The sequence below is a fragment of the Bubalus kerabau genome, chromosome 1, assembly GCF_029407905.1.
Source record: "Bubalus kerabau isolate K-KA32 ecotype Philippines breed swamp buffalo chromosome 1, PCC_UOA_SB_1v2, whole genome shotgun sequence".
Lineage (NCBI taxonomy): Eukaryota > Metazoa > Chordata > Mammalia > Artiodactyla > Bovidae > Bubalus > Bubalus kerabau.
The window spans coordinates 279,801,630-279,826,193 of NC_073624.1; the positions used below are offsets into that span (position 1 = coordinate 279,801,630).

The following is a 24,564-nucleotide window of genomic DNA, read 5'->3' on the forward strand; positions in this document are numbered from 1 at the left end:
CAATGAACACTCAGGACTGATCTCCTTTAGGATGGACTGGTTGGATCTCCTTGCAGTCCAAGGGATTCTCAAGAGTCTTCTCCAACACCACAGTTCAAAAGCATCAGTTCTTCGGCACTCAGCCTTCTTCACAGTCCAACTCTCACATCCATACCTGACCACTAGAAAAACTAGAAAAACCATAGCCTTGACTAGACGGACCTTTGTTGGCAAAATAATGTCTCTTGCTTTTGAATATGCTGTCTAGGTTGGTCATAACTTTCCTTCCAAGGAATAAGCGTCTTTTAATTTCATGGCTGCAGTCACCATCTGCAGTGGTTTTGGAGCCCCCCAAAATAAAGTCCTCCACTGTTTCCACTGTTTTCTCATCTATTTGCCATGAAGTGATGGGACCACCTGCCATGATCTTAGTTTTCTGAATGTTGAGCTTTAAGCCAACTTTTCACTCTCCTCTTTGACTTTCATCAAGAGGTTCTTTAATTCTTCTTCACTTTCTGCCATAAGTGTGGTGTCATCTGTGGAATGTAGAATTTAAAGATGGAAAGAAGCTTACAGGAAGCATCAAAGTAAGAAGAGTCCCATCTTTCTGCCAGAAGGGATTTTTTAATTCTCTATTCATGCCCATGGTTTTTATCATATGAAAGATTTTGTTTGTTAAACAACAATATTCAGGCTTATTTATAATTAAACTTCTTTGGAAGTTAATATCCTGGCTATTCATACATGTATATACTTCCAGATGAATTTCAGAATCAATTTTAAATCAACATCCACAATTATAATTCTTAGAATCAAATTGGAGAGATTTGATAATCTTTAAGAATTGTCTCATCTAGGAATATGATATATCCCCATTCGAGTTGTCTTTAATGTTCCTCAGTGAAGGTTTTTAGTTTTTCTCTTATTGGTCCTGCATATTTAAGATTATTCAGTGGTATTTTATATATTTTAATATAATTTGCTATTTTTTTCTGCTAATATTGTAAATGCAGTCTCTTCATTTATATTATAATGCAATTTTCAATACCACTAAAATAGTGGTAATAACATAATCTTTATATTAAAGATTTTTAAATGGGAATATCTTGAACTTTACATATATAACGAATTAGCTTTTCTCTTATATACGTTTTTCATTAAGAAGAATTCATAGCTATATTCCCCTCTCACCTAACCCCAGGATTAATAAATAAAAAGAGAGTCAAACGTAAAGGACTTCAGAACACCATGTCCGTGAGACTCCCACCCGTCACAGAATTCGCAGCTGGTAAGAAGCTTCGTGTTGTGTTTTGAGTTCTGCCCTGTCATGTATTTCCTTCTGTGTGTTTCTTACTTTCTCCATTTTAGTAAATGTTTTTACAAATACTAATAAGCATCTGGAGGGTCACTTGAATATATTTCTTTATTTCTTCCATTTTAATAAATGTTTTAGCAAACAATAGTAAGAATCCAGGATGCATCCCAAATGCATGCAAGTCTTGTGTGAAGACCAAAAATGACTTACTTATAATCGGAACTTGTTCTCTATTAATTCTAGGCTTTGTTCTCCCTAAACTATAATAAACATATTTGCTATTCTATTTTGTAACTCTTCTAATTTATTCTCTCATAAGCCTGGTATAAGAAAGTCACTAATGTAGAAGGTGAGAACTGATAATATGGAGCTTTGGCTAACTTAATTAAGATCTAAACGCACTGCGGTCTTAGTGAACTGTGTCGTTGGAGCAGTGCATCATTCCAAGAAACAATTTTAAGAAAAATGTAGATAGATGATCAGACTGTTGAGTGAAAACTGTCATAGAAATAATTGTTTATCACCATTTCCATTTATAGCAACCTGAGTAATATTTTTTTTTTTTTACTTAAGTACCTCCTGTCATATGCTCAAAAATCTTTCAGTGACCCCTTAATTACCTTTTTGGATGGAATCTGCTCTGCTTAACATGGCTTTTAAGACTGTTGGTAATGTGGACCAGTGGCTTTGCCCTTCTCCCACCCCTCAGGAAAATACTGCATTTACTTTCTGTGCCTAATTTTGTTCGAGTTAACGCTTGGGCCCGTCTGTGTGTGTCTCAATCCCTCTCCTCTCCACACCCCCAATCCATTAATTTCTACCTGTTTTACTTCTTTCAAGGAGCCATTTATTACTCTCCCCAGATCTCTTAGTAAACTCCTTCTGAATACTCTAAAAAAGACACTTAATCTTACTGTAATGTCTTCTAATCAGAATTTCTTGTTCAATTGGAAACTCATTGTTAGCAGGAATTACCTGTTTACCATACTGTGTCTTAGTGCTAAATTATAACATAGAGTATTAAATGCTTATTAAATAGGTGAATGAATGAGCGATTTAAATTATGTTTTAGAGGAAGCTCGTGAAAGTGACTGGGATGGTATCGTTGCTTGCCATCAGGGTAAGCTCTCCTGCTCCACCTGGAACTACCAGAGATCTACCATAGGCGCTCACTTTCTCAGGCCAGCAGGGCTGAAGACAGACAGCACAACTGCGACAGTGAGTGACGTGTTTGCGAGGGCGCTTCCTGCTGTAGAACTGTCCTGTGGTTGTCTTATTAAACTCAGTTTTATTACTGGCAATATTCGTTGAAAGAACGAAGAACATAGTTTAATATTTTGAAATTATTCCCTAATAGTGTTAAAGTTTTCCAGCTTGGAGAGAAGCTGGAAATTATATATATAGATTTTATATATATACATATATATATATATATATATATATATATATATATAAATTTATTATAGATTTTAAGATTTAAAATTATTAGAATTTCAATAAAATTTTGTTATGATTTTATTAAAATCTTTAAGGTTTTAACTTATATTTATTTTAAAATAAATGTATTTTATTTAAAACTTATTTTAAAATTTTAAAATCTTTAAGATTTCAACTTATTATAGATTTAAGTTAAGCTTTGCTAGACTAGATGTAGTATATTGGTCATTTAAATTTTCTGTTTAATATAGGATTACTTAGATACTCTTTGAGGGGGGTTTCAGCATTTATCAATATACTTTCTTACCTGAATTATGTTGAGTATATAGTATTATATTCAATGAATGTGAATCTTAAGGTTTCTTCCTTCCTTTTCTCTTTCAGTGTAGGAGTAAGATTCAGGTAAATCTTTAGTTGAGTTAAAGATGTAGCAGTTATTTATTTGTCTGATTGAGTACTGTCTAAGCCTCTTTTAAATATAGTTTTCTAAATGCCACTGTTATAACTTCTTACTCTATTAACATTTTATTTTGTTTTCTTTTGATAATAATGTAAGTCTTCTATTGAGTTCAGATTTTAAGCTATATAGAAATGATGTCAAATTTGGTTTGCAGAATTGTTGCCTCTGCTTTTTCAAAATAAGTTTTACTGATATAAAATTTACTTACCTTGAAATTCATTCATTTAAAATGTATACTTTAGTGGGTTTTAGTGTATTCATAGAATTTTGCTATTATCACCAAAATCTAATCAGTCTAATTTTAAAACATTCTCATCACTAAAAAAGAAACCCTATACCCACTAACAATAATCCTCATTCTCTCACTTTTCCCCCATCTCCCCAACCCAGGTAACTTCAATACCTATTCTGGGCATTTCACACGGATAGAATCATAATATATGGCCTCCGTGACTGTCTTCCTCACTTAGCGTGTTTTAAGGTTCATCCATGTTGTAGGATGTATCAGTACTTTATTCCTTTTATGAATACTACTTTACTTTGTAGATAAAACCACATTTTGTTTAGCTATTGATAGTTGATAGACATTTGTATTGTTTCTAGTTTTGGGGTATTATAAATAATGCTCCTGCACAAGCTTTTGTGTGGACATATGTTTTTGTTCTCTCTGTATTTGTACCTTGGTAGATCACCTAACATAATGTAACTCTGTTTAATGTTTTTAAGGAACTGACAACCTGTTTTCCAAAGTGGCTGCACAATTTTATATTCCCACCAGCAATGTATAAGAGTTTTGTTCCTTTTGATTATTGCTGTCCTTGTTGTTCAGTCATTTAAGTTGTGTCCATCTCTTTGCAACCCCATGGACTGCAGCACGCCAGGCTTCCCCTGTTCATCACCATTTCCCAGAGTTTACTCAAACTCATGTCCTTCAAGTCGGTGATGCCATCCAACCATCTCATCCTCTGTCGTCCCCTTCTCCTCCTGCCTTCCATCTTTCCCAGCATCAGGGTCTTTTCCAGTGAATCAGCTCTTCACATCCGGTGGCAAAAGTTATTGGAGCTTCAGTTTTGGCATCAGTCCTTCCAATGAATATTCAGGACTGATTTCCTTTAGGATGGACTGGTTGGATCTCTTTGCAGTTCAAGGAACTCTCAGGAGTCTTCAACACCGCAGTTCAAAAGCATCAATTCTTCAGTGCTCAGCTTTCTTTATGGTCCAACTCTCACATCCGTACATGACTACTGGAAAACCATAGTTTTGACTATACAGACCTTTTTTGGCAAAGTGATGTCTCTGCTTTTTAATATGCTGTCTAGGTTGTTCATAGCTTTTCTTCCAAGGAGCAAGCTTCTTAATTTCATGGCTGTAGTCACCATCTGCAGTGATTCTGGAGTTGTCCTAGTAGGTATAAAGTAGTTTATCACTGTGGCTTCTGTTTCATATTTTCCCAGTGATTTAACAGTGTTGAGCATCTTCTCATATGCATTGAGTCGGTGATGCCATCCAGCTGTCTCATCCTCTATCACCCCTTTCTCCTCCTGCCCTCAGTCTTTGCCAGCATCAGAGTCTTTTCTCTTACAGTAGCTTACTGGCCACTTCTATGTCTTCGGAGAAATGTCTGTTCATATTACTTGCCCATTGTCTAATGGAGTTATTTATTTTTTTAATCTTGAATTGTAATATCTCCTTATATATTTGGGATACAGGTCCCTTATCAGATATACAATTTGCAAATAGTTTTTCCTGTTCTGTGGGCTGGTGCTCAGTGGGTAGAGAATCCACCTGCAGTGCAGGGGATGGAGGAGATGTGGGTTCGAACCTTGGGTCAGAAAGATCCCCTGGAGAAGGAAATGGCAACCCACTCCAGTATTCTTGCCTGGAAAATCCCATGGACAGAGAAGCCTGGCAGACTGCAGTCCAGAGGGTCACAGAAAGAGTCGGACACGACTGGGCGACTAAGCACACACGTTCTGTGGGCTTTCGTTTCCTTTTCTTGTTGGCGTCATTTCAGCAGAAAGGGGTTTTAATTTTGAAGTCTAGCCATTTTTGTGGTTTTTTGAAAAACATTGCCTTACCCAAGGTCATGAAGATTTACTTTTGTAATTTCTTCTGAGCGTTTCATAATTTTAGCTCTTAAATTTAGATCTGTAACCCTTCTAAGGTTAATTTTTGTGTATGATATCGTATAGGGGTCCAAGTTCATGCTTTTGCCTTTGGATGTCTAGTTATGTCAGTGTTATTTGCCCAAAACACTATTCTTTCCCCATTGAATGGTCTTGGTACCTTTGCCAAAAATTGTTTGACATGCATGAGGGCTTTTTTCTATTCACAGGTCTCTTTGATTGTTCTGTTGAGTGAGTCTTTGTCTTTTTTATGCTGGTATGACACTGTCTTGAGTATGGTCACTCTGTAGTAAAGTTTTTTAAAATCAGGATAATTGAATCTTCCAGTTTTTTTGTTCTTCAAGATTGTTTTGGCTATTCTGGTCTATTGAATTTCAGTATGATCAGCTTGTCAGTTTTTGCAAAGAAGGCAGCTGGAATTTTGATAGAGATCTTATTGATTATACACCTCAATTTGAGGAGTATTACCATCTTAATATTACTTCTGATCCATACACATGAGATGGCTTTGCATTTAATTAGATTTTTAATTTCTGTTATCAATGTTTTATAGTTGTCGGTATACAAGTCTCATACTTTTTTGGTTAAACTTTTCCTAGTATTTTACTCTTTTCAATGCTATTGTAAATAGATTTCTTAATTTTATTTTGGATTGTTTTTTGCTAGTGTATGGAAATATAATTGATTTGATCCTATTTTGTACAGGTTTTTTTGGTCAGTGTGTATGCTCTGTTCTCCATAGTACAAAACTCCACTCTTAAACTTTTATTTCTAAGCCATAGAGATTCTATCTTAAACTTCTCAAGTTTACCTGAACAGTTGAGTAGCTATTAAAATAATAGTAGTGTAAATAACAGTTACAGCTAACATTTTTTGTGTGCTTACTTTGTTCCAGGCTCTCTGCCTGGCACACGCTATTTTATATTATTCTCACAACAGTCCTATGATATGGAATATTGTTAGCCTCTTTTTATAGATAGTAAAACGGAGGCTGAGGCTTAATATAATGAGTAATATGCCCAAGACTAGTAAAACTAGTACCGAGTGGATGGGATTTGAACCTCAGACCACTCTTTCTAGAACCTGTGTTTTTAACTCTTAGCCTATAGTGATCACCCACAGAACGTTGTGTGTGTGTGTGTGTGTGTACACACAATATATATTCACAGACACAAGCACAGTGATACTTAGCTGGTGCTGCGTCATTTGTCTGGCAGAGTTAGCTGTCTGGAGTAGAGGCGGTAACCAGTATGCAATAAACCAGTGTTTATTAGACAGCCAGTGCACAGAGTACAATTTTTCACTCACAGGTAACCCTCTCACCTTATTCATTTTTCCTTTGTTGTGCTGTCTTAAAAAAATAGGTTAGAAGCCATCCTGTTAACAACAATAAAGCCTATTAAAATAAACTCAGGTTCCAAAAAGTACAGCAGTCCCCCCATCCATGGTTTCAGTTATTCAACGTCAGTCTGAAAATTCTGAATAGAAAATTCCAGAAGTACACAATTTATAAATTTTAAATTGTATGCCATCTGAGTAGCAGTGTCCCAGTCTAATATCATCTTTTTATCTAACATGTCCATGCTGTATACACTGCTTGCCCATTAGTATAGGGAGAAGCATGTACATGTAGGACTTGGTGCTGTCTGCCGTTAAAGGCATCACTGAGGGTCTTGTCACGTATTCTCTGGATATGGGGGACTAGGGTATAGTAGTGCCTTCAGGACCGTCATTACTTACAGGCTGGGACTGAAGGGTAAAGAATCCACCTGCCTGATGCAAGAGACCTGAATTCAGTCCCTGGGTCAAGAAGATCCCCTGGAGAAGGAAATGGCAACCCATCCCAGTGTTCTTGCCTGGAGAATCCCGTGGACTGAGGAGCCTGGTGGACTATACTATCTGTGGGGTCGCAAAGACACGACATAGCGACTAAACAAGCACAACAATATAGCCTAGTATCTTCATTAGTTCCTAAGAGCATAACTGTACAACGCAGCATAAATTTCTGAGTTACTCAAAATAGGTAAAATTATGTTAGTTTTCTATTTAGGAAGACAGAATACTTTTTTAAGCTTTTAGTCCATAATTTCTTATATAAAAACGTTTTCTAAGAAATACGCTATAATTATCTAGAAACATATATATAAGTTGAACACAGTTAAATGTGGATGCTATGTAGATATATCTTGACTCAGTGGTGTATCAGTCTTACTGTTTGGAACAGATATCCTATAGTAAGCATTTTCTTTTCGGTCTTAGAAGTCATCTCTTTCTTTCGGCATAAGCTCAGCAGTCTTTTGAATGGACTCCCAGGTGGGTGGCGTCTGACTAACACACAGTGGTAGGGAAGGATTTCTCTTTCCATGACCACCATGTAGCCAGTCTCATGTTTTTAACAGAAAGAAAAGACATCTTTTTAGTATAACATTGCTTCTCTAAGTGTCAGATAGGAGTTTGTTTTACAGACACTTTATAAACTGGGTGTTTTCCACGCGTTATCTTGTGTGTCCTGTGTGCTCAGTTGTGTTTGACTCTTTGCGACCCCGTGGACTGAAGCCCACCAGGCTCCCCATCCATGGAGTGTTCCAGGCAAGAAGACTGGAGCGGATTGCCATTTCCTTCTCCAGTTACCTTGTATATTTCCTTCCTTAAAAAAAAAACAAAGTTGTAATTAAAATACTTGGGACTTTTCCATTGAACTGAAACTAATATGGTTTCACTTTTGTATCTGCTATAGAAGCAATTACAAAAGTAAAGTAAGGTAATAAGAAATCAGGCAATGGAATGCTTTGACTTTAGCACTGTTGTGAATAAAATAAAAATCAAATACCAGTTGATATGCCATTTAAATTTCAATCAAGTTAATTTTGGTTATATTTTGCCATCTTGGAAGTATGGATTTCTCCATACTTAGAGAAGGGAGGCAGAACCAAGCAGATATTTTTAATACACCCCAAAATAATTATGTTTAAGAAAATTAATGAAGTAATGCATTTACTATCTTTTTTAAAAAATGAGACAATTGATAAATACTTTGGAAAGCGTAAAGTACAATAAAAATATTAGTTACTTTCTGTGTCTTTTGTGTTAATTTTTTTTTTTTCCTAAGGCAGTAGATATAACTTCCTGTGGAAACTTTGCTGTGATTGGTCTCTCATCGGGAGCTGTTGATGTGTATAACATGCAGTCTGGTATACACCGGGGGAGTTTCGGCAGGGATCAAGGTATCAGCCTTTTTTTTCTTTTTCTTATTTTTTTAAAAAAGTATTATAGATAGATAAAAGGCTAATAACTCTCACTGGCATTTATTAAATTCTTGAGTTCCAGGCATTTTGCTAAAGTTGCATATGGGTTATCGTCAACCCTATGTGGCAGAACACCATATTGAAATACTCAAAGAGAATGAAATCATAGTTGTATTAAGGGAAAGTGGCTATTATAGAAATTAAAGTGTTTGGTTCCTTCTCCTTGTATTAAACAGAATATCTTAACTATTTTTTGAAACCTTCCATGGCATCAACCTGATGGTGGATTTTGTTATTCCTCATGTAGTAGAATAATTTTCCCTCTGTTCCTAAAATCCACATTAAAGATTTTAGGGAAGTTGAATAGTAGGAACTTAGATATTCAAATAAAGTAATCGCTCTTTGTGTAGTGTTTGGAGAGGCCATTGCAATTCTTATTTCTTTTTTCTTTTAACATATGCTTTAAAGCCCATAAAGGATCTGTTAGAGGTGTTGCAGTGGATGGATTAAACCAGTTGACAATTACAGCTGGTAGTGAAGGAGTACTCAGGTTCTGGAACTTTAAAAACAAAGTTTTAATTCATTCTATGAGCCTCGATTCATCTCCAAATATGATGCTGCTACATAGAGACAGGTAAAGTTTTTCTTCTAATGATGATGGATTTTCTTCTTGATGTTTTTAGAAAAAGTTCTTAATTTAAGTAAGGTACAGTAGTCTGTTGAACATCACAAGTTTGGACTCTGCGGGTCCACTTATGCACAACTTTTTTTCACTAAATACTTCAGGATAGCACTACATAATCCATTGTTGGTTGAATCCACAGATGCAGAACCGTGGACGGGGAGGGCCAACTGTAAAATTACATGCAGACTTTTGACTGTAGAGGGTTAGTGCCCTAACCCTCTTGTAAAGTGGTCAGCTGTATATAATTTAACAAAAACCAAACTTTTCATATGAAAGAACATTTTGTTTAACTTCCCCCAAAGATATACTTGATTAACAAAACTTGACTGTGAGATTTTAGTTTCAAGAGGTTGTTTTTGTTCATTTGTTAAAACTAATGCATTTGTCTTGCTAGTGGCATTCTGGGACTTGCCTTGGACGACTTCTCCATTAGTGTTTTGGACATAGAAACTAGGAAGATTGTCAGAGAGTTTTCTGGACACCAAGGCCAAATAAATGACATGGTAAAACAGACTTTAGATGTTAAAATAAAACTTGATTAATTTTTATTTCTATTTAGGTTAAAAATGTCCTAATAATTGAAACTGCTATCTTTTAATGGCATTAAACTCATCATATGAGATGTTCAAAGTAAATAATTTGGAGACTAATTTTCAAAGCAGGTTTTTTTAAGGAAAATTTAGAATGAAAAGAAGTTTTAATATTTCTCAGGAGGATAATGCCATTAGATTAAAGTATACATCCAAGAGTTCATTTTTTCTCTTTAACTCTAAACAAGGCCAGAATGATTCGTTGAAACATAGGTATCATTTTTGACTTAGTATTAAACTAAGCTGAGAGAACTCATTTCTGTTTTCTGCATGCATAATGAATTAATAGTAGGAGACCTGGCATATCTAATACTTGGTTTATTCTAGTTTAATGTTATTTCTAATGTTTATCTTAATTTCAAAAGAGTTTAATTAGTGAATATGTATTTTATCTTACTGTTACGTTCTTATGGTGGGAAATATGGTAAGAAGTACTCAGTATAAGCAGTGTATGTTGAAGACTTTACATCAGTTGCAGATATCTTGATTTACTTGAAACAGAAATAAAATAAATTTCTAGCTCTTTAGTGGCACCCCCACAAGCTGCATTTACTTATCAGTTCTCACACCAAAAATCTGAATTTACAATGTGTACCCATTTCCTTAAAAATAGGGGGGAAATGGCCAGGAGATGACGTTGTTCTGCAGATAAGAAATTGGCGTAACTACTCATCAGGAGAATTTGTTGTGGCAGCAGCTCTAGCAGTGAGGGTGGGAATGAAGTGATTTTGATGAAGTTTCATTTTTGAAAACACCTGTCAGGGCCAACTTGTTCTTCCTGTTTCTTTCCTTTTGAGTTGTGTGTGGAGTTTCTCCTAGTCAAGAATCAATTACTCCTCTTCAATTAAATCTGTGAGCCTTTATAACATGACTTTGGCTGTCAGAGGCATTTTCCCATTCCTCATTATCTACACTATCCTTCTGTACATTGAGTTCTCTATACTTTCTGGTTTAAGTTTCCATAGTATCATTGCAGCCCGATGACCAAGTTGGAGTTCACGTATTCCAGTTATCATTTGCTAATATGAATGGTCATAATCCATAAACCAATGGTCATAATCCCTGTGGTGTGTTTAGTCTCCTGGATGAACAATTACTTCAATATAAACTTAAAAGTTTTTCCTTTTAGGTCTTTCTTCACATTAGACCTGGTTTAAACCTCATGTTATTCTTCCATTTTTATCTGTAGAGAAGATACAACTTCTTTATGGTGTCATAAGTAGTTTATTGTTTAAATTTTATTTTGAAAATATGATTATTGTGGTTTTAAATTCTATTTAAAACATCATTAAGGAAGAAAAGATTTTTAGCTGAATCTACAAGAACGACTTCTTTAGTAACTTCTCTACATTAAGAGAATTTGCATTCTTTAAAATCATTTTGGAATAGACTCTTGGAAATGTAGCTTTGTTCAAAGCTTCATAGATACTTGATAAATGAAATTAGGCTAATAAAATATTTCTAATTGAATGTTGTCAGCACAGATTTATGTTAAAAACAGTAGTCAGACATTTGTTAATTGTCTATAAGTAGATTATGGAGTAAAAATTATGTACTACTATTCATTTTTAAAAGTTTTATAATTCATGTAAAAGCCTAATCCTTAGCAGTATCCTCAGGGGTATATAAGAAACGGTATTTTCTTTTATATAAGATGAGGTGGTCTACATTTTATGCATCAAACATTTTTTAATGAAGTGTGCATTATCTTTTCATTGCTTACATTCTTTGTTAAATACACAGATATACATAGACATATACATACATGTGTACACACCTATAATATTTATGTTTTTCTTTCAATTTAAAGACTTTCAGCCCTGATGGTCGTTGGTTAATAAGTGCTTCAATGGATTGCTCTATTAGAACTTGGGACCTTCCGTCTGGGTGGTGAGTTTTTAAATCCCTAACCTTAGCAGAAGTTTTCTCAGTCATTGTCTTCACATGTGACTTTTACCTGTTGTTAACAGATTATGTACTTTTTGACTGTGACTGTATTTGGAGATTTTTCTAACCTGACTTATATTTTATCCTTGAAGTGTGTTTGATCTCAAACTAAGAGATGAGTGCTGAAAGAGATGATAGTGAGGAAATTCCAATCTCTTAGGTTCGCTATTCCTGCAAAATTGAGAAGTAGAAGTGAGTTGCATAAACTCACTTAAGAAAGCTCATCTGGCCTTTTTGATACTCCAGACTAGAGATCATACTTTAGGACTGCAAACTTATTCTGAGCATTTTTTTGTATTTTGTTGTTGTTGTTGTTATTGAATTAAGAGGTCAGAACCCTTAACTTTGTGTATATTATATATTTTCTGTCTCTAACATAATTCTTGAAAGAAGACATTTAGGTACCTTAACATAATGGAAATGTGTGTCTTAAGATTTGGATAAAACCCAACAGTGTTAAGAAACCTGTCATAGTTTGAAACTTGCTACTAAATCAGCACTTGAAGAGAAAACATTAATTCTGTTAAATAATTTGATCAGTAGAAACCTACAGAGAGTAATTTGTTGCTAAAAATTATGTAGGAGTACACACAACTTGCAGTCATATCACTCACCAAAGAATTCCTTAGGTGGAGTGTGAAAGGAGTGATGGGAAAGGAACGTACAGTGAGGAAAGAGAGGGGTGAGAAAGATGAGTGGGAAGGTAGTTCAGTCTTCAGGAATATTGCTTAGTTAAGATCTGTCCAGTTCTGCTCCTCTTGTTTCTCAGGAATTAGATAAGCTCATACCTGAAAGCAGTTTGACCTTTAGAAAGGAAAAACCCTCATGTCCTTACTTCCTTTCAAGTTTGATTCAGGAATGAGACACAGCTGTCGGTACAGCTTATGTACAGGATTTGGAATACAAACAGCACAAGTGCCACTCATGGTCCAGCTCTAATAACTAGGCAGCTTTGTCCACAGGTGTGTCTCGCTTTTACTTAAAGTCGAGTCAAGCAAAATAAATAATTAGTTGACTATCCTCCAGCTTCAAAAAGGTCAGTCAAGTTAGTACTTTCTTAATTAAAATAAAACAAAACTTTTTTTAAGGTACCATTAGAAATTTTGATTAGTCTTTTGCTTCTTGGACTTCTGTTCTTCTGTTTTCTAAAAGTAAACATAATTTGAATTGCTTTGTAGTAGGAAAGTTGTATAGGAAATAGAGTTGACACTCTGCCCTTTTCATTTTCCTTTTTAGTAGTTTTAGTTCACATCAGATGAGAGAGGGAGGTTACAATAGTACTAAATAGAATGTTTTTTAAAAATGGTAAATTTTGGGGGGATTGGAAAAATTAGGATCTGAAAGTAGCATTCAGAGCCACCAATCTTTGACTCAGCATAAGGCTTTTTGCTGAATTTCTTATTTTAGTAAAAAGATGAACACATTTAAATCTGACATGTTTTCAACTCTGGTATCTTATTTTTCAGTGAACACAGACAGTTTTAAGTGAATACAGAGAAACTAAGCTGGGGGAACGCAAGAGCGAGAGATGAGTCACATAGGGATTGTTAAAAGATAATAATATCTACACTGATTGGACCAAAGTATGTTTTTAATAAAGACACAAATAACTACCTCTTTGGTTAAGATTTGAAGTGGATCAAATGAGAAGGCTGAAAAGCAGTCTCCCACAATTGCTGCTGCCCTGTTGCAGTGGACTTTTTCCATGGACTTCTGGGCACTTCGAGTGCTTTTAGTTTTCATCTTGTCTCATATTCTGTTAGAGAGGTACTGGTTTTAGTCCCGTTTCACAAATGAGAAAATGGAGGCTCAGAAGTTAAGTGATTTGCCCAAGGCAGCATAGTTTGTCAGGGAGATTTTGCTGTAGTTAGCATAAGAGACGGAGAAGGCACTGGCGCCCACTCCAGTGCTCTTGCCTGGAAAACCCCATGGGCAGAGGAGCCTGGTGGGCTGCAGTCCATGGGGTTGCTTAGAGTCGGACACGACTGAGCGACTTCACTTTCACTTTTCACTTTCATGCATTGGAGAAGGAAATGGCAACCCACTCTAGTACTCTTGCCTGGAGAATCCCAGGGACGGGGGAGCCTGGTGGGCTGCTGTCTTTGGGGTCACACAGAGTCGGACACGACTGAAGTGACTTAGCAGCAGCAGCAGCATAAGAGAAAGATTTCCCAGCAGTTGTGGTACCAGCCTTGCTTGGGTATGTTCTAAGGATGATTTGGTTTTCTTGATGTAGAAGATACAGTAAGGACCATACAGTTGTAGGTAATCATTGACTTTTTAAATTTCATTTCTTTTCTTAAACATAATTAGTATGACAGGCTTTGGGGATTCCTAGTTTTTTCTTCAGTAAGCCGTTTTATCATTTACATAACATGTTAAATATGTAAAGAATAAATACACTCATTACAAGGCTACAATGTGAAGCCGTGTGTACGTAGACCTTTGGTGTTGTAATATGCAGATGCAGCCATCTGGGATTAATTGTGTCTATCTAAAACAAAGGCATAGGTACTGAACTGTTTCCTGTAAAGTGGTTTCTTTAAGTGCGGAAAATTTTCTTCTGTTTGTAGGGTTCTCAGAGAAGTGAGGTTGAAATTTTTGTCCCTAAAATTATCTGTCATCTGCTACCACCTTTTATTTATGGTTACTTTTAATCTCTTAAGAGTTTAGATTGAACGCTTTTCAGGGTGATAAAAATATAAAATTAAACAGTTTTAATAGAATTTTGCATTTTGTTCTGTCTCATCCACTTAACCCCTGCTTTCTGAGGGGCATTAAGTGAGAATAATTGGAATAGAATTTTGTTTTGCATTTCCCACTGAGGTAAAACTATCCATTTGTTCTATTCTTTGAGGATTCCATCACTTTGGAGATTGAACATCTAGACATTGTCTGCACTGGTTTAGAATATAATCAGAAGTGAGTTAATGTTACCTGTATGCATGGGACTCTGTGCTTAAAAATCTGACCCCTTACAATGAGGATTTTTTTTTAACATTTTCTCAAAAAGCTATAATTTACCTGGAACTTTTCATTTTGTAGGATTAGCAGGTGACAATATGGTAGTTAGGTCTGGGATTAAACCTTTACACTTAGGCTTTATGAGCAACTGTGGCCATGTAAAACATGCTGTGTATGTGGAAACCACTTCTTCGATTTGATGCTTTTACATCATGGAAGGCCAGTCTGCCCACACACAACAGCTGTGGAAACCATGTTGCACAGTGAATTTGCCAAAATAATTATAGTATCAAGTAAAATAAATTTGCTCAAGCAGTAGATTCCTCTTTAACAGATAGATTCTGAACGTGTCAGGTAGTTTCGTCCCTCACACACACTTCAGTGAGCAGGTATTAAGACAAAGAGATGGTGAGTTCTAAAATTCCTGAGTTAGGCTTAGTCATCAGTGTACATTGAGATGGTGGTTCTTCTCTGGGTTGTTTGTATTAAATGAATTAAATAATTTGACAGTCTCTGGTATATAATAAGTGTTTAGCAAATGTCCTTTTCCCCAATTTGTTTGATCCCCCAAGCAGCTGTGTTTATGAGTTTCCAAGGAATGGTTGAACAGAAATCAGACAGATTATTAATCACATTTTTTCCCCATAAGTGAGAATTTAAACATCAGTCATTGTCCTGAGCCCACTTTAGTTTGTTTGTGGTGCTGCTAATTTTAGTCTTGTCCTACTATTTCGCGTTCATTAGTTCAGGTTTATAATTGTTAATCACTCTGAACAGATTGAGAAAGCTTTCGCTGTGGAAGGCCCTTTACCCGTGGCCTCCATGTGGCATCTGAGCTGCCCAGAGTGTCTCCGTGAGTCACACCATAGTTGTCTTCTGGGTGTGTGCTCTGTCGGACTGCTGTGCCTTTAGTTTCAGTAGTGGTGTTCCTGAGCTTTTGGTGGTTAAGTGTGCAGACTTCTTGGTGACAGGTATGTCTCTGTCACTTTCTACCTTGAGCAAGTATGACTGGGCCTCATTTTTCTAACGGGTATAGTAAGGATGGATCTGCCTCATGGGGTTGTGAGGATTTAATGAATAGTCAAAAGTGCTCAGAATACTTCCTAGCATGGAACACTGAAAAAAGTGTTAACTCCTGTTATTTTATTTATTGAAATAATGTAATTACCAAAGATTCTGAACTTCAGTCATTTTGCCGTGCCTTCTCATGGATAATGTAATGGCTTCAGTGAATAAAGTAGTTTTTGAAACAGCTCTTACTAAAACCAGCATTACTACTCTTAAGGTGCACAGAGTACTCGCACTCTCAGCCAGCCTAGGGAGCTTCGTCTGCAATGTGCCCGTGTGTTAGGCCTTTCTGTTTGCTCCTTAAATTCGCCTTGTTTCGCTTTCCGCTGCCACTAACCTAGTTCAGATCTTCCCTGCTTGTTAGATGACTGCTGCCATAATCTCACTGTTCTTCCTGTTCAAATATATTCTACATTCTGCTGCCAGATTTTCTTATGAAAGTAGAAATTATACTGCTATCTGCTCAAAAGCCTGTAGTGGCTTTCCATTGATTAAAAGATAAACTCAGATGTTTGGTATTCAAGACCAAACTGCATTCCTCACTGGACATGGTTCCCCTTGCCTTGCCTTCCACATTCCTTCTCCCAGAAGGTGCTTTCTTGACCATCAGCATCTGTTGAAGTCCTGCCCGTCTGTAAGGTTCATGTTCATCGCACACATTGCTCTCTGAGGAGCCTGCTGTGCGTCATCTTCTGGGGTGCCATCACTCCCTTTTCCTCCCCAGCTTTTCATAGCCCCTGCTTGCAGCTGTCCGAAGTGTCCATGTGGACTAGTACCGTGAACTGCTTTATGGTGATGCTGCATAGACTGAATTTCCTGCTTGCTGTGTAGCACACAGTTACCTGTTTGAAAAACAGAATTGCTCGAACTTTTTTCCCCACTGCCATTCTCCCATGGCCATTTTATTCCTTTCTTCTGTTGCCTACCCCTTTTGTTATTTTCACTGGCAGAACAAATACAGGAGAGTGCTGATAATTTATTTTAAATGTGTGATCTTTAGAATTGTTTCTGAAGCTACCAAAATGGCATTCCAGAAAAACAGCATTGTCTCCTGTATTCTCCCTGTTATTGAAACTCTCTCTCAAATTAATTGATCTGTTTAGTGTTCTGGGTCTTTCTCATTGAGGAGATTATTTTCCCATTGTAGCTTAGTTGACAAAGCTCTTTGTTAGTGATGACTTTTTGGTGTTGGTGATTTAAAAGTAAAAAGCAAACATCTTCTTCATCTCTTACCCTTTGTTCTTTTAGCAAAATGATATTTTGTGAATTGTGTCCTTTTTAGTAGAGTTGAAGGACTGTAACGTCTTGGTTCTTTCTGTAGTCTTATAGACAGCTTCTTGTTGGACTCGGCTCCTCTTAATGTCACTATGTCCCCAACTGGAGACTTTCTGGCCACCTCCCATGTCGACCACCTTGGAGTTTATCTGTGGTAAGTTCTCTCATACAGTTCTTTCTGGGGTAAGAAGAAAAAGGAAGATGATATTGTCAGACAGTCATAGTTGCCAACGTTGCCCTTCAGTTTTTTGGGGTTTTTTAACTTATAAAATGGAAGTGTCACATAGTTCACCTTAAGTCTACAGTTGAGTCAACTTCTGCTTGATAATTTAGGTAGCGCACCCCACTCCAGTACTCTTGGCTGGAAAATCCCATGGACGGAGGAGCCTGGTAGGCTGTCCATGGGGTCGCTAAGAGTCGGACACGACTGAGCGACTTCACTTTCACTTCTCACTTTTATGCATTGGAGAAGGAAATGGCAGCCCGGTCCAGTGTTCTTCCCTGGAGAATCCCAGGGATGCTGGAGCCTGATGGGCTGCTGTCTGTGGGGTTGCACAGAGTCGGACACGACTGAAGCAACTTAGCAGCAGCAGCAGCTCAAGTGTATATTCTAAGCTACACATGTTTGATTTTTATCTGTTAGCCACAGATTTTTATCTGTGACTTTTATTTGCAGAAAGGATAGTAATATAGGGTTTCCCTGTAGCTCAGTTGGTAAAGAATCTGCCCGCAGTGCAGGAGACCCTGGTTTGATTCCTGGGTCGGGAAGATCCCCTGGAGAAGGGAAAGGCTACCTACTCCAGTATTCTGGCCTGGAGAATTCCATGGACTGTATAGTTCATGGGGTCGCAAAGAGTTGAACATGTTTGATTTTTATTTGTTACCCTATTTGACTTCTGTTTGCAGAAAGGATAAGTGAGTTTAAAATTTAACTCTTATTATTGAGGAAGAGAAAAAAATGAATTCCTTTTCTACTTACAAGATTTTCTAATTGACTTTTTAGGATGTGAAAATAAATTTAATATATAATAGAAATAGACTCTGGTCACCTTAATAAGCAGCATGGAGTATCTCCTGGAATCTTTGAGGCTTGAACAGTCAAGATAAGAGAAGAATGGTGTTGTGGTACCTCAGCAACAGAGTATATAGTACAGCTGTTAATGTAACTCAGAACCTGGTATTTCCAGTTTTTATTTTCCATTCCAGATTCATTATGTACAGGAAACAATATGATTAGCCCCCTTTGGGACAGATATTCACATCTTGATTAGTCAGATGTGGGTCAGATTAGTCAGTCAGACCCAAAGTCATGACGCAGGGTCAAGTAGCACTTAAAGGGCCATTCTAGAGACAGGGGAACCCATGACTGTTCAGCACCCCCAAGGATCGGATCTGTGTAATCACCGTCTGACTTAGTGCTCTGAGTCCATCTTTCCTTCAGTTGTAATTTCCTTAGATGAAGGTTGCCATTTGTCAAAGCAGTATAAATAAATGGATGTTATGTTACCTTATAAAAATATTATCCACTACTAATCTCTCAAGTACTTTTTTGTGCTACATTAAAAATAAAGTCTCTGTTCATAATACATAGACAGCTTTCTTGTGATGACATCTGTGATATGAGTCAAAGCATTTTGAAATTAATACTATTTTTGAGTCTTTTTTTTTTTTTTTTACAAGTGATTGGAATTTGTAGCCAAATTCAAGATCGTGGAGATTGTTACCAGTAATCGAAGCTTCTCTGAAAATATTTTTAATAAATTTTGTGATATTGCTTATGTTTTTTATGTCTCAGGTCCAATATTTCCCTGTATTCAGTTGTTTCATTACGGCCACTTCCCACAGATTATGTTCCTTCAGTAGTGATGCTTCCTGGTACTTGTCAAACCCAAGGTAATCAAAAACTAGTAAAGTAATTTTTGAAGCGTAATATAATAAACCTTACCTGCAGGATATTGCCACTGAAGGCAGTTTAATGCATTCAATCACAATATTTTTTTATCTTAATGAAGTATTTTAAATGACTTCATGAATCTTTGTATAAACAAAGACATAATTGATGGAGTATTCATGTGAAACAGTGGAGAAATGTTTTGAGTCTGGTGATGGAAATTGTACTTAATATGAGAAAATAAGAAAATGAATAGAGTTTACAAGTTATATTGAGTTATATTGAGTGAACATGTTATGAAATACTAATGGATTTGAAGTTAATTAAGTTGCTTTTATATGATAAAAATTACATTCAGCATTAATTTGTTATACTGAAAATTTTTTGTTTTAAGATGTAGAATTATCAGAAGAAACTGTAGAACCAAGTGAGGAAATGATAGAGTATGACTCCCCAGAACAGTTGAATGAGCAGTTGGTAACTCTGTCACTCCTTCCTGAATCCCGGTGGAAAAACCTTCTTAATCTTGATGTTATTAAGGTAATACTATAGTACACTTAATATTGGCCCCTGAAGACATATTCCGAAATATTTTCTTTAATAAAGATAGCTTCCCTTTCTTGGAGGTCTTTAGGTGGAGTAGTTAATGCCTAAGATAGTAAAGCAAATACCATTTAGCTGAATGCTATTTAATCTAGTATTATTACAAACCTTTCTCCATGTATATGTATCTACTTTGAGAGCACTCAAGGACCTTCAAATACAGCAGTAGTATAGCCTGCAGCTACAGAGCTATTAGAAATTGGGTGTTTTAAGCCTAGCCTAATCTCACTTAACTTATGAAATGGGGGGGTGGAGGGGAAGTCATCATAATGTGTGATGTTTCTGTTTCTAGACATCTGGGAACTAGAATACTTTCACTGGTCTTTTTAAAAGTAAACTTCAGTCACTCTTTATCATACCACACCCTGCTCTGTCTGCTACAGGAGGGTTTGCTTTTGGGCTCAAGCACATAAATTAATATGAACCAGGTGGTAGGTAGCATCCTGAGATAAGAGCAGTGGCAAGTAACTTGGCCCTTTGTCCTGGAGGAGTTTACAGTTTTCATGATAAATGGACAGTTATGGTGCGAATTAACGTGTCTCAAAGCATGTTTCATGACCCCTATTTGTGAGTATCAAAAGCAACTGAAACATACAGACTAGACAATTTCAGAGATTATCTTCTGAGAATTAGAGTGTTTTGTTTTATGAAACTCAACTTGGTTAGATACATACATACAGTCAGGCATCCTTGGTAGCTCAGCTGGTAATGAAGCTCCCTGCAGTCTGGTTCGATTCCTGGGTTGGGAAGATCCCCTGGATGAGAGATAGGCTACCACTTGAGTAATTATGGTCTTCCCTGGTGGTTCAGATGGTAAAGAATCCGCCTGCAATGTGGGAGACCTGGGTTCAGTCCCTAGGTTGGGAAGATCCCCTGGGGGAGGGCATGGCAACCCACTTGGGTATTCTTGCCTGGAGAATCTCATGGACAGAGGAGCCTGGCAGGCTACAGTCCATACGGTCGCAGAGTTGGACACGACTGAGTAACTAAGCACAGCACTGAGCATACATACAGTCACTAGAGTTTATGTGTGTACTAAGTCACATTATGGGCTGGCATAAAAAAAGTGTAAGGAACACTGACATAACTATGACATGCTATCCTAACTATTTTTGTAGCTAGTAAATTGGCACCAGAAAAGACATACATGTCTCGGGTAAGAAAAGAGAGAAGTTTTCACTTGTTCATTTGACTCAAAATTTGAAAGTGTTCCTTTTTATTGCTCACCTTTTGAAAGATTGGGCTTCAGTATAAAGGTATGTTGTTTAGGTACATAGTTATATTGTCTAATCTATCAACTGTAAAGGAAGTAGTTTATGGAATGGCTTTGGAATGGCTTTAAAAGCAATACATTAAATAGAACAAGTAGGTGAGTGTGAGGGGACCAATTAGAATAATGCCCAATTAATTGAGCTACATTTGGTGGGCACTCTTCTTGCTAAGATACAGTTTGTTCTGCATAAAAATATAGAGAAATGTGAATGAATGCTCTTTATAACGCCTCTAATATTTTAATTTCCTTCTGAATGAAAGAAATTAGAATTTTTATTTTTGTCCTGTGGTTAACTTTTATACTCACCGTTTCCTTTATGAAATTAGGTAATTTCCAGCGCCCTATGGAACTTCTCCAAAGCCTTTTGTTTTTATTTACAACTCAGTGACTGCCTTCTAACTCAAGAACAGTGAGTTAGGAAGGGTAACTGACTCTTACTACATTACTACAGTTTCCCCATCACAAAGAAGGCTGTGCTTACATTGCTGCGGGCTGTATTTTGTTCGACTTTGTTTTATGCTGTGGGTCCAAGAGGCCACAAATATCCCTGACTTTCTTTCAAAAAGCAAATCTCCCCTCGGTTCCTAAAGAATGGAAGAGGAGTAGTGTAAGGTAAAATTGTGAGACTTCTTAAGGTAAGGTAAGTCACTTCAGTCGTGTCCGACTCTCTGCGACCCCATAGACGGCAGCCCACCAGGCTCCCCTGTCCCTGGGATTCTCCAGGCAAGAACACTGGAGTGGGTTGCCATTTCCTTCTCCAATGCATGAGACTTCTTAAGAGTCCATCAAATTCTCTTGAGATAGTGATAGGTAACAATGTAGTCACCAAAATTGAATTCTGTCAGTGGGAATTCCAGTGGAATTTTTGTGACAGAATTTGGCTGACACTTGAAATAGTTTATGAAGGAACGATAGTATTCTCTTGCTTTTTAAAAACACAAAGTACTAAGGAAAAATAAAAATTCCAATAAAGTAGAAGAATTAGGGGAATGCTTCACACCTACACACAAAATTTACTAAATTACTTTTAATGGCAGAGACTGTCTCTGGCTCCAGATTTCTTTTGAAGAAGAGAAATTTGAAAAACTGTTGAGCATTTATGTAAATTTTGCTTTCTAGCCCATCTTGTATTTCAGTGTAAAAGAAGTTCAAAATTGCTTGTTACTTCTTCACCTAAATATTCACGTTTCAGGAAAATGAGCTGTTTTTGCCTCAGAGCTTCTCCTGAACCCTGTCATTTTCCTTTTGCCTTATCAGCAAGAGTACTAGAGGTTCGCACTGGGAAGCCCAATTTAAGGATATCTATGGTATATTGGTTGTTTGGGATTTCATTTCAGTATCCTAATCTGAATTTAATTCTTTCCATTTTTTTTACTTTCGAGGCTTTTTAAAAATTAAGTGGGAATTAAATGTTAGAAACTGTTGGCAAGATAATTACTAGTCTTTTTTTCCTTTTCTCATTTTTCTTAATTAGAAAAAGAATAAACCAAAGGAACCACCCAAAGTACCCAAATCAGCACCATTTTTTATTCCAACTATTCCTGGTCTTGTACCCAGATACGCTGCACCTGAACGGAACAATGACCCTCAGCAGGTGAGAGCCCGGTTAGAGGAGCATCTGGGTACATGGGGCGTGCGTTGTATGCTGTACGTTTGTAGTTTTAACCAGGACCCGGTTTTACAGATACAGAGTAAATTAATGCGAGCTTTTAATTATAAACTACAAATTTTTTGTTATATTTGTGGTTTTTGAATAACGTGTATTTGTTTTTGTTTAAGTCTAAAGTGGTAAATCTTGGAATTTTGGCTCAAAAATCAGATTTCTGCTTGAAACTTGAGGAAGGACTGGTAAATAATAAATGTAAGTTAAATTATAAAATATTTTACCAAGTATTTCAGCTTACTATGTTACTTTATATGAAGAGAATTGAGTGAAATATTAGCAGATTTCTCAGTAGTTGAAAGTAAAAGCCAAAAGGATTGAAATCTTGGTTTTAATCTGAAGTAATTTTTGCTTTGTTTACAGTAGATGAGTGATGCTACACTCAGATGTTAAGATGATAATCTTTTGAGAACCTCTGTTTCTTTCTGTATGGAAAATTGGAATTTTTTTCTTTTTTGCTCTTCTTTTTATTTACAAGTGTGATTTGCAGTGTAGTTTGCAATAGACTTTTGTTTTAGGTAATTTTGGACATTACCAAATTATTATACAAAAAGACTTTTTTAAAAAATTGAGTGTCGTAAATTTTGAAAGCTACAATCTATAGCTAATAATGATCATGAGAGCTGTAAGCAATTAACAGAATTACAGCCATTCTCCCGTTTGACTTACCCTCTTGTCTTCTGACTCAGTTGCTTTGTGTTTTCATGCCAGTATCACTCGAGTGCACATTGGCAAAAGTCAAAGAATGGTACTTGTACTGATAGCTGAAGAGTAGCAGGATTATAAAGGGAGTAACTTGTTACATTTGTGGGGGAACAAAGAAGAGAGGCACTATGATTTAATATCTACTGAAAAACAAACTGTATTAGACTCTTGTCAATGGTATTGTTCTTTTGCAAAAACCTAAAAGCATAGGCATTGCCATTGTAATATCAAATGCCTTATATAAGTGTATAGACTATGTTTTGGAGAAGGCAATGGCACCCCACTCCAGTACCCTTGCCTGGAAAATCCCATGGATGGAGGAGTCCATGGGGTCGCTAAGAGTCAGACACAACTGAGCGACTTCACTTTCACTTTTCACTTTCATGCATTGGAGAAGGAAATGGCAACCCACTCCAGTGTTCTTGCCTGGAGAATCCCAGGGATGGGGAAGCCTGGTGGGCTGCCGTCTGTTTGGTCGCACAGAGTTGGACATGACTGAAGTGACTTAGCAGCAGCAGACTGTTTTCATGGGATGTATATGAAACAAGAGTGCTTACTTCTAGGGAAAATAGATTTGTGGTGAATAAGGTGGAGTCTTTCCCCACATATATTTCTGTAGTATTAATGTTTGTTAATGATCAAGTGATACTTTTATAATTTTTATAAACAATACAAAAATAAATTCCCTCACCTCATCTTATTCTCACTAGCAAATACTATTAATAACTTGGTGTATACTTCTGTAGCCTTCTTATATTGGGTTTGTTCTGACTGATTTATAAGCATGTTAAAATGTCTGGTACTAAGTGTTAATTAGATTTTTAACAACCTTAATAGAAAGAAATTGCTAAAAATGCAAATTTAAATATATGTTGGGTTTGAAATGAAAACTAGTTTCTTAAACGAAATGATTGTTAGTAATAACTGGATTCTTCTTAAAACAATGTAGATGAGGCTGCTGTTAACCTTCTGAAAGAATTAGGCCCGTCAGGAATTGAAACGGAGCTTCGCAGTTTGTCTCCTGATTGTGGTGGTTCAGTAGTCGTTATGAAGAGCTTCTTGAGGATGATTGGGGTAATGTTGGACAGAAAGCGGGATTTTGAGTTGGCCCACGCATACCTCGCCCTGTTTCTGAAGGTAAGTCTAAGATGTGAGACAGCACTTCACAGCTTGCCCTCCTCCACAGTAGCGTTGTCTGATAGAAATGTCTGCAGAGATGGAAACATTCTGTATCCACACTTCACTGCGTGTGGTTACTGAGCACCTGAATCGTGGCTGATGTGACTGAGAACCTGAGTTTTTCATTTTATAGAAATTTAATTAATTTCAACAGCTTTC

The 24,564-nt window shown here is 36.6% G+C and overlaps 1 protein-coding gene across 1 annotated transcript in view; it reads left to right on the plus strand.

The window, feature by feature from the left end:
- Positions 1 to 24,564, plus strand: part of WDR36 (WD repeat domain 36) — a 43,580-nt gene that overhangs the window by 15,329 nt on the left and 3,687 nt on the right. Inside the window, exons 11-22 of the mRNA XM_055565954.1 lie at positions 1,181 to 1,267; positions 2,367 to 2,512; positions 8,427 to 8,541; positions 9,031 to 9,196; positions 9,642 to 9,750; positions 11,648 to 11,727; positions 17,138 to 17,245; positions 18,887 to 18,984; positions 19,377 to 19,522; positions 22,333 to 22,452; positions 22,638 to 22,719; positions 24,176 to 24,363. Coding sequence (XP_055421929.1) covers positions 1,181 to 1,267; positions 2,367 to 2,512; positions 8,427 to 8,541; positions 9,031 to 9,196; positions 9,642 to 9,750; positions 11,648 to 11,727; positions 17,138 to 17,245; positions 18,887 to 18,984; positions 19,377 to 19,522; positions 22,333 to 22,452; positions 22,638 to 22,719; positions 24,176 to 24,363 — 1,445 coding nt within the window. The remainder of the gene's footprint in view (positions 1 to 1,180; positions 1,268 to 2,366; positions 2,513 to 8,426; positions 8,542 to 9,030; positions 9,197 to 9,641; positions 9,751 to 11,647; positions 11,728 to 17,137; positions 17,246 to 18,886; positions 18,985 to 19,376; positions 19,523 to 22,332; positions 22,453 to 22,637; positions 22,720 to 24,175; positions 24,364 to 24,564) is intronic.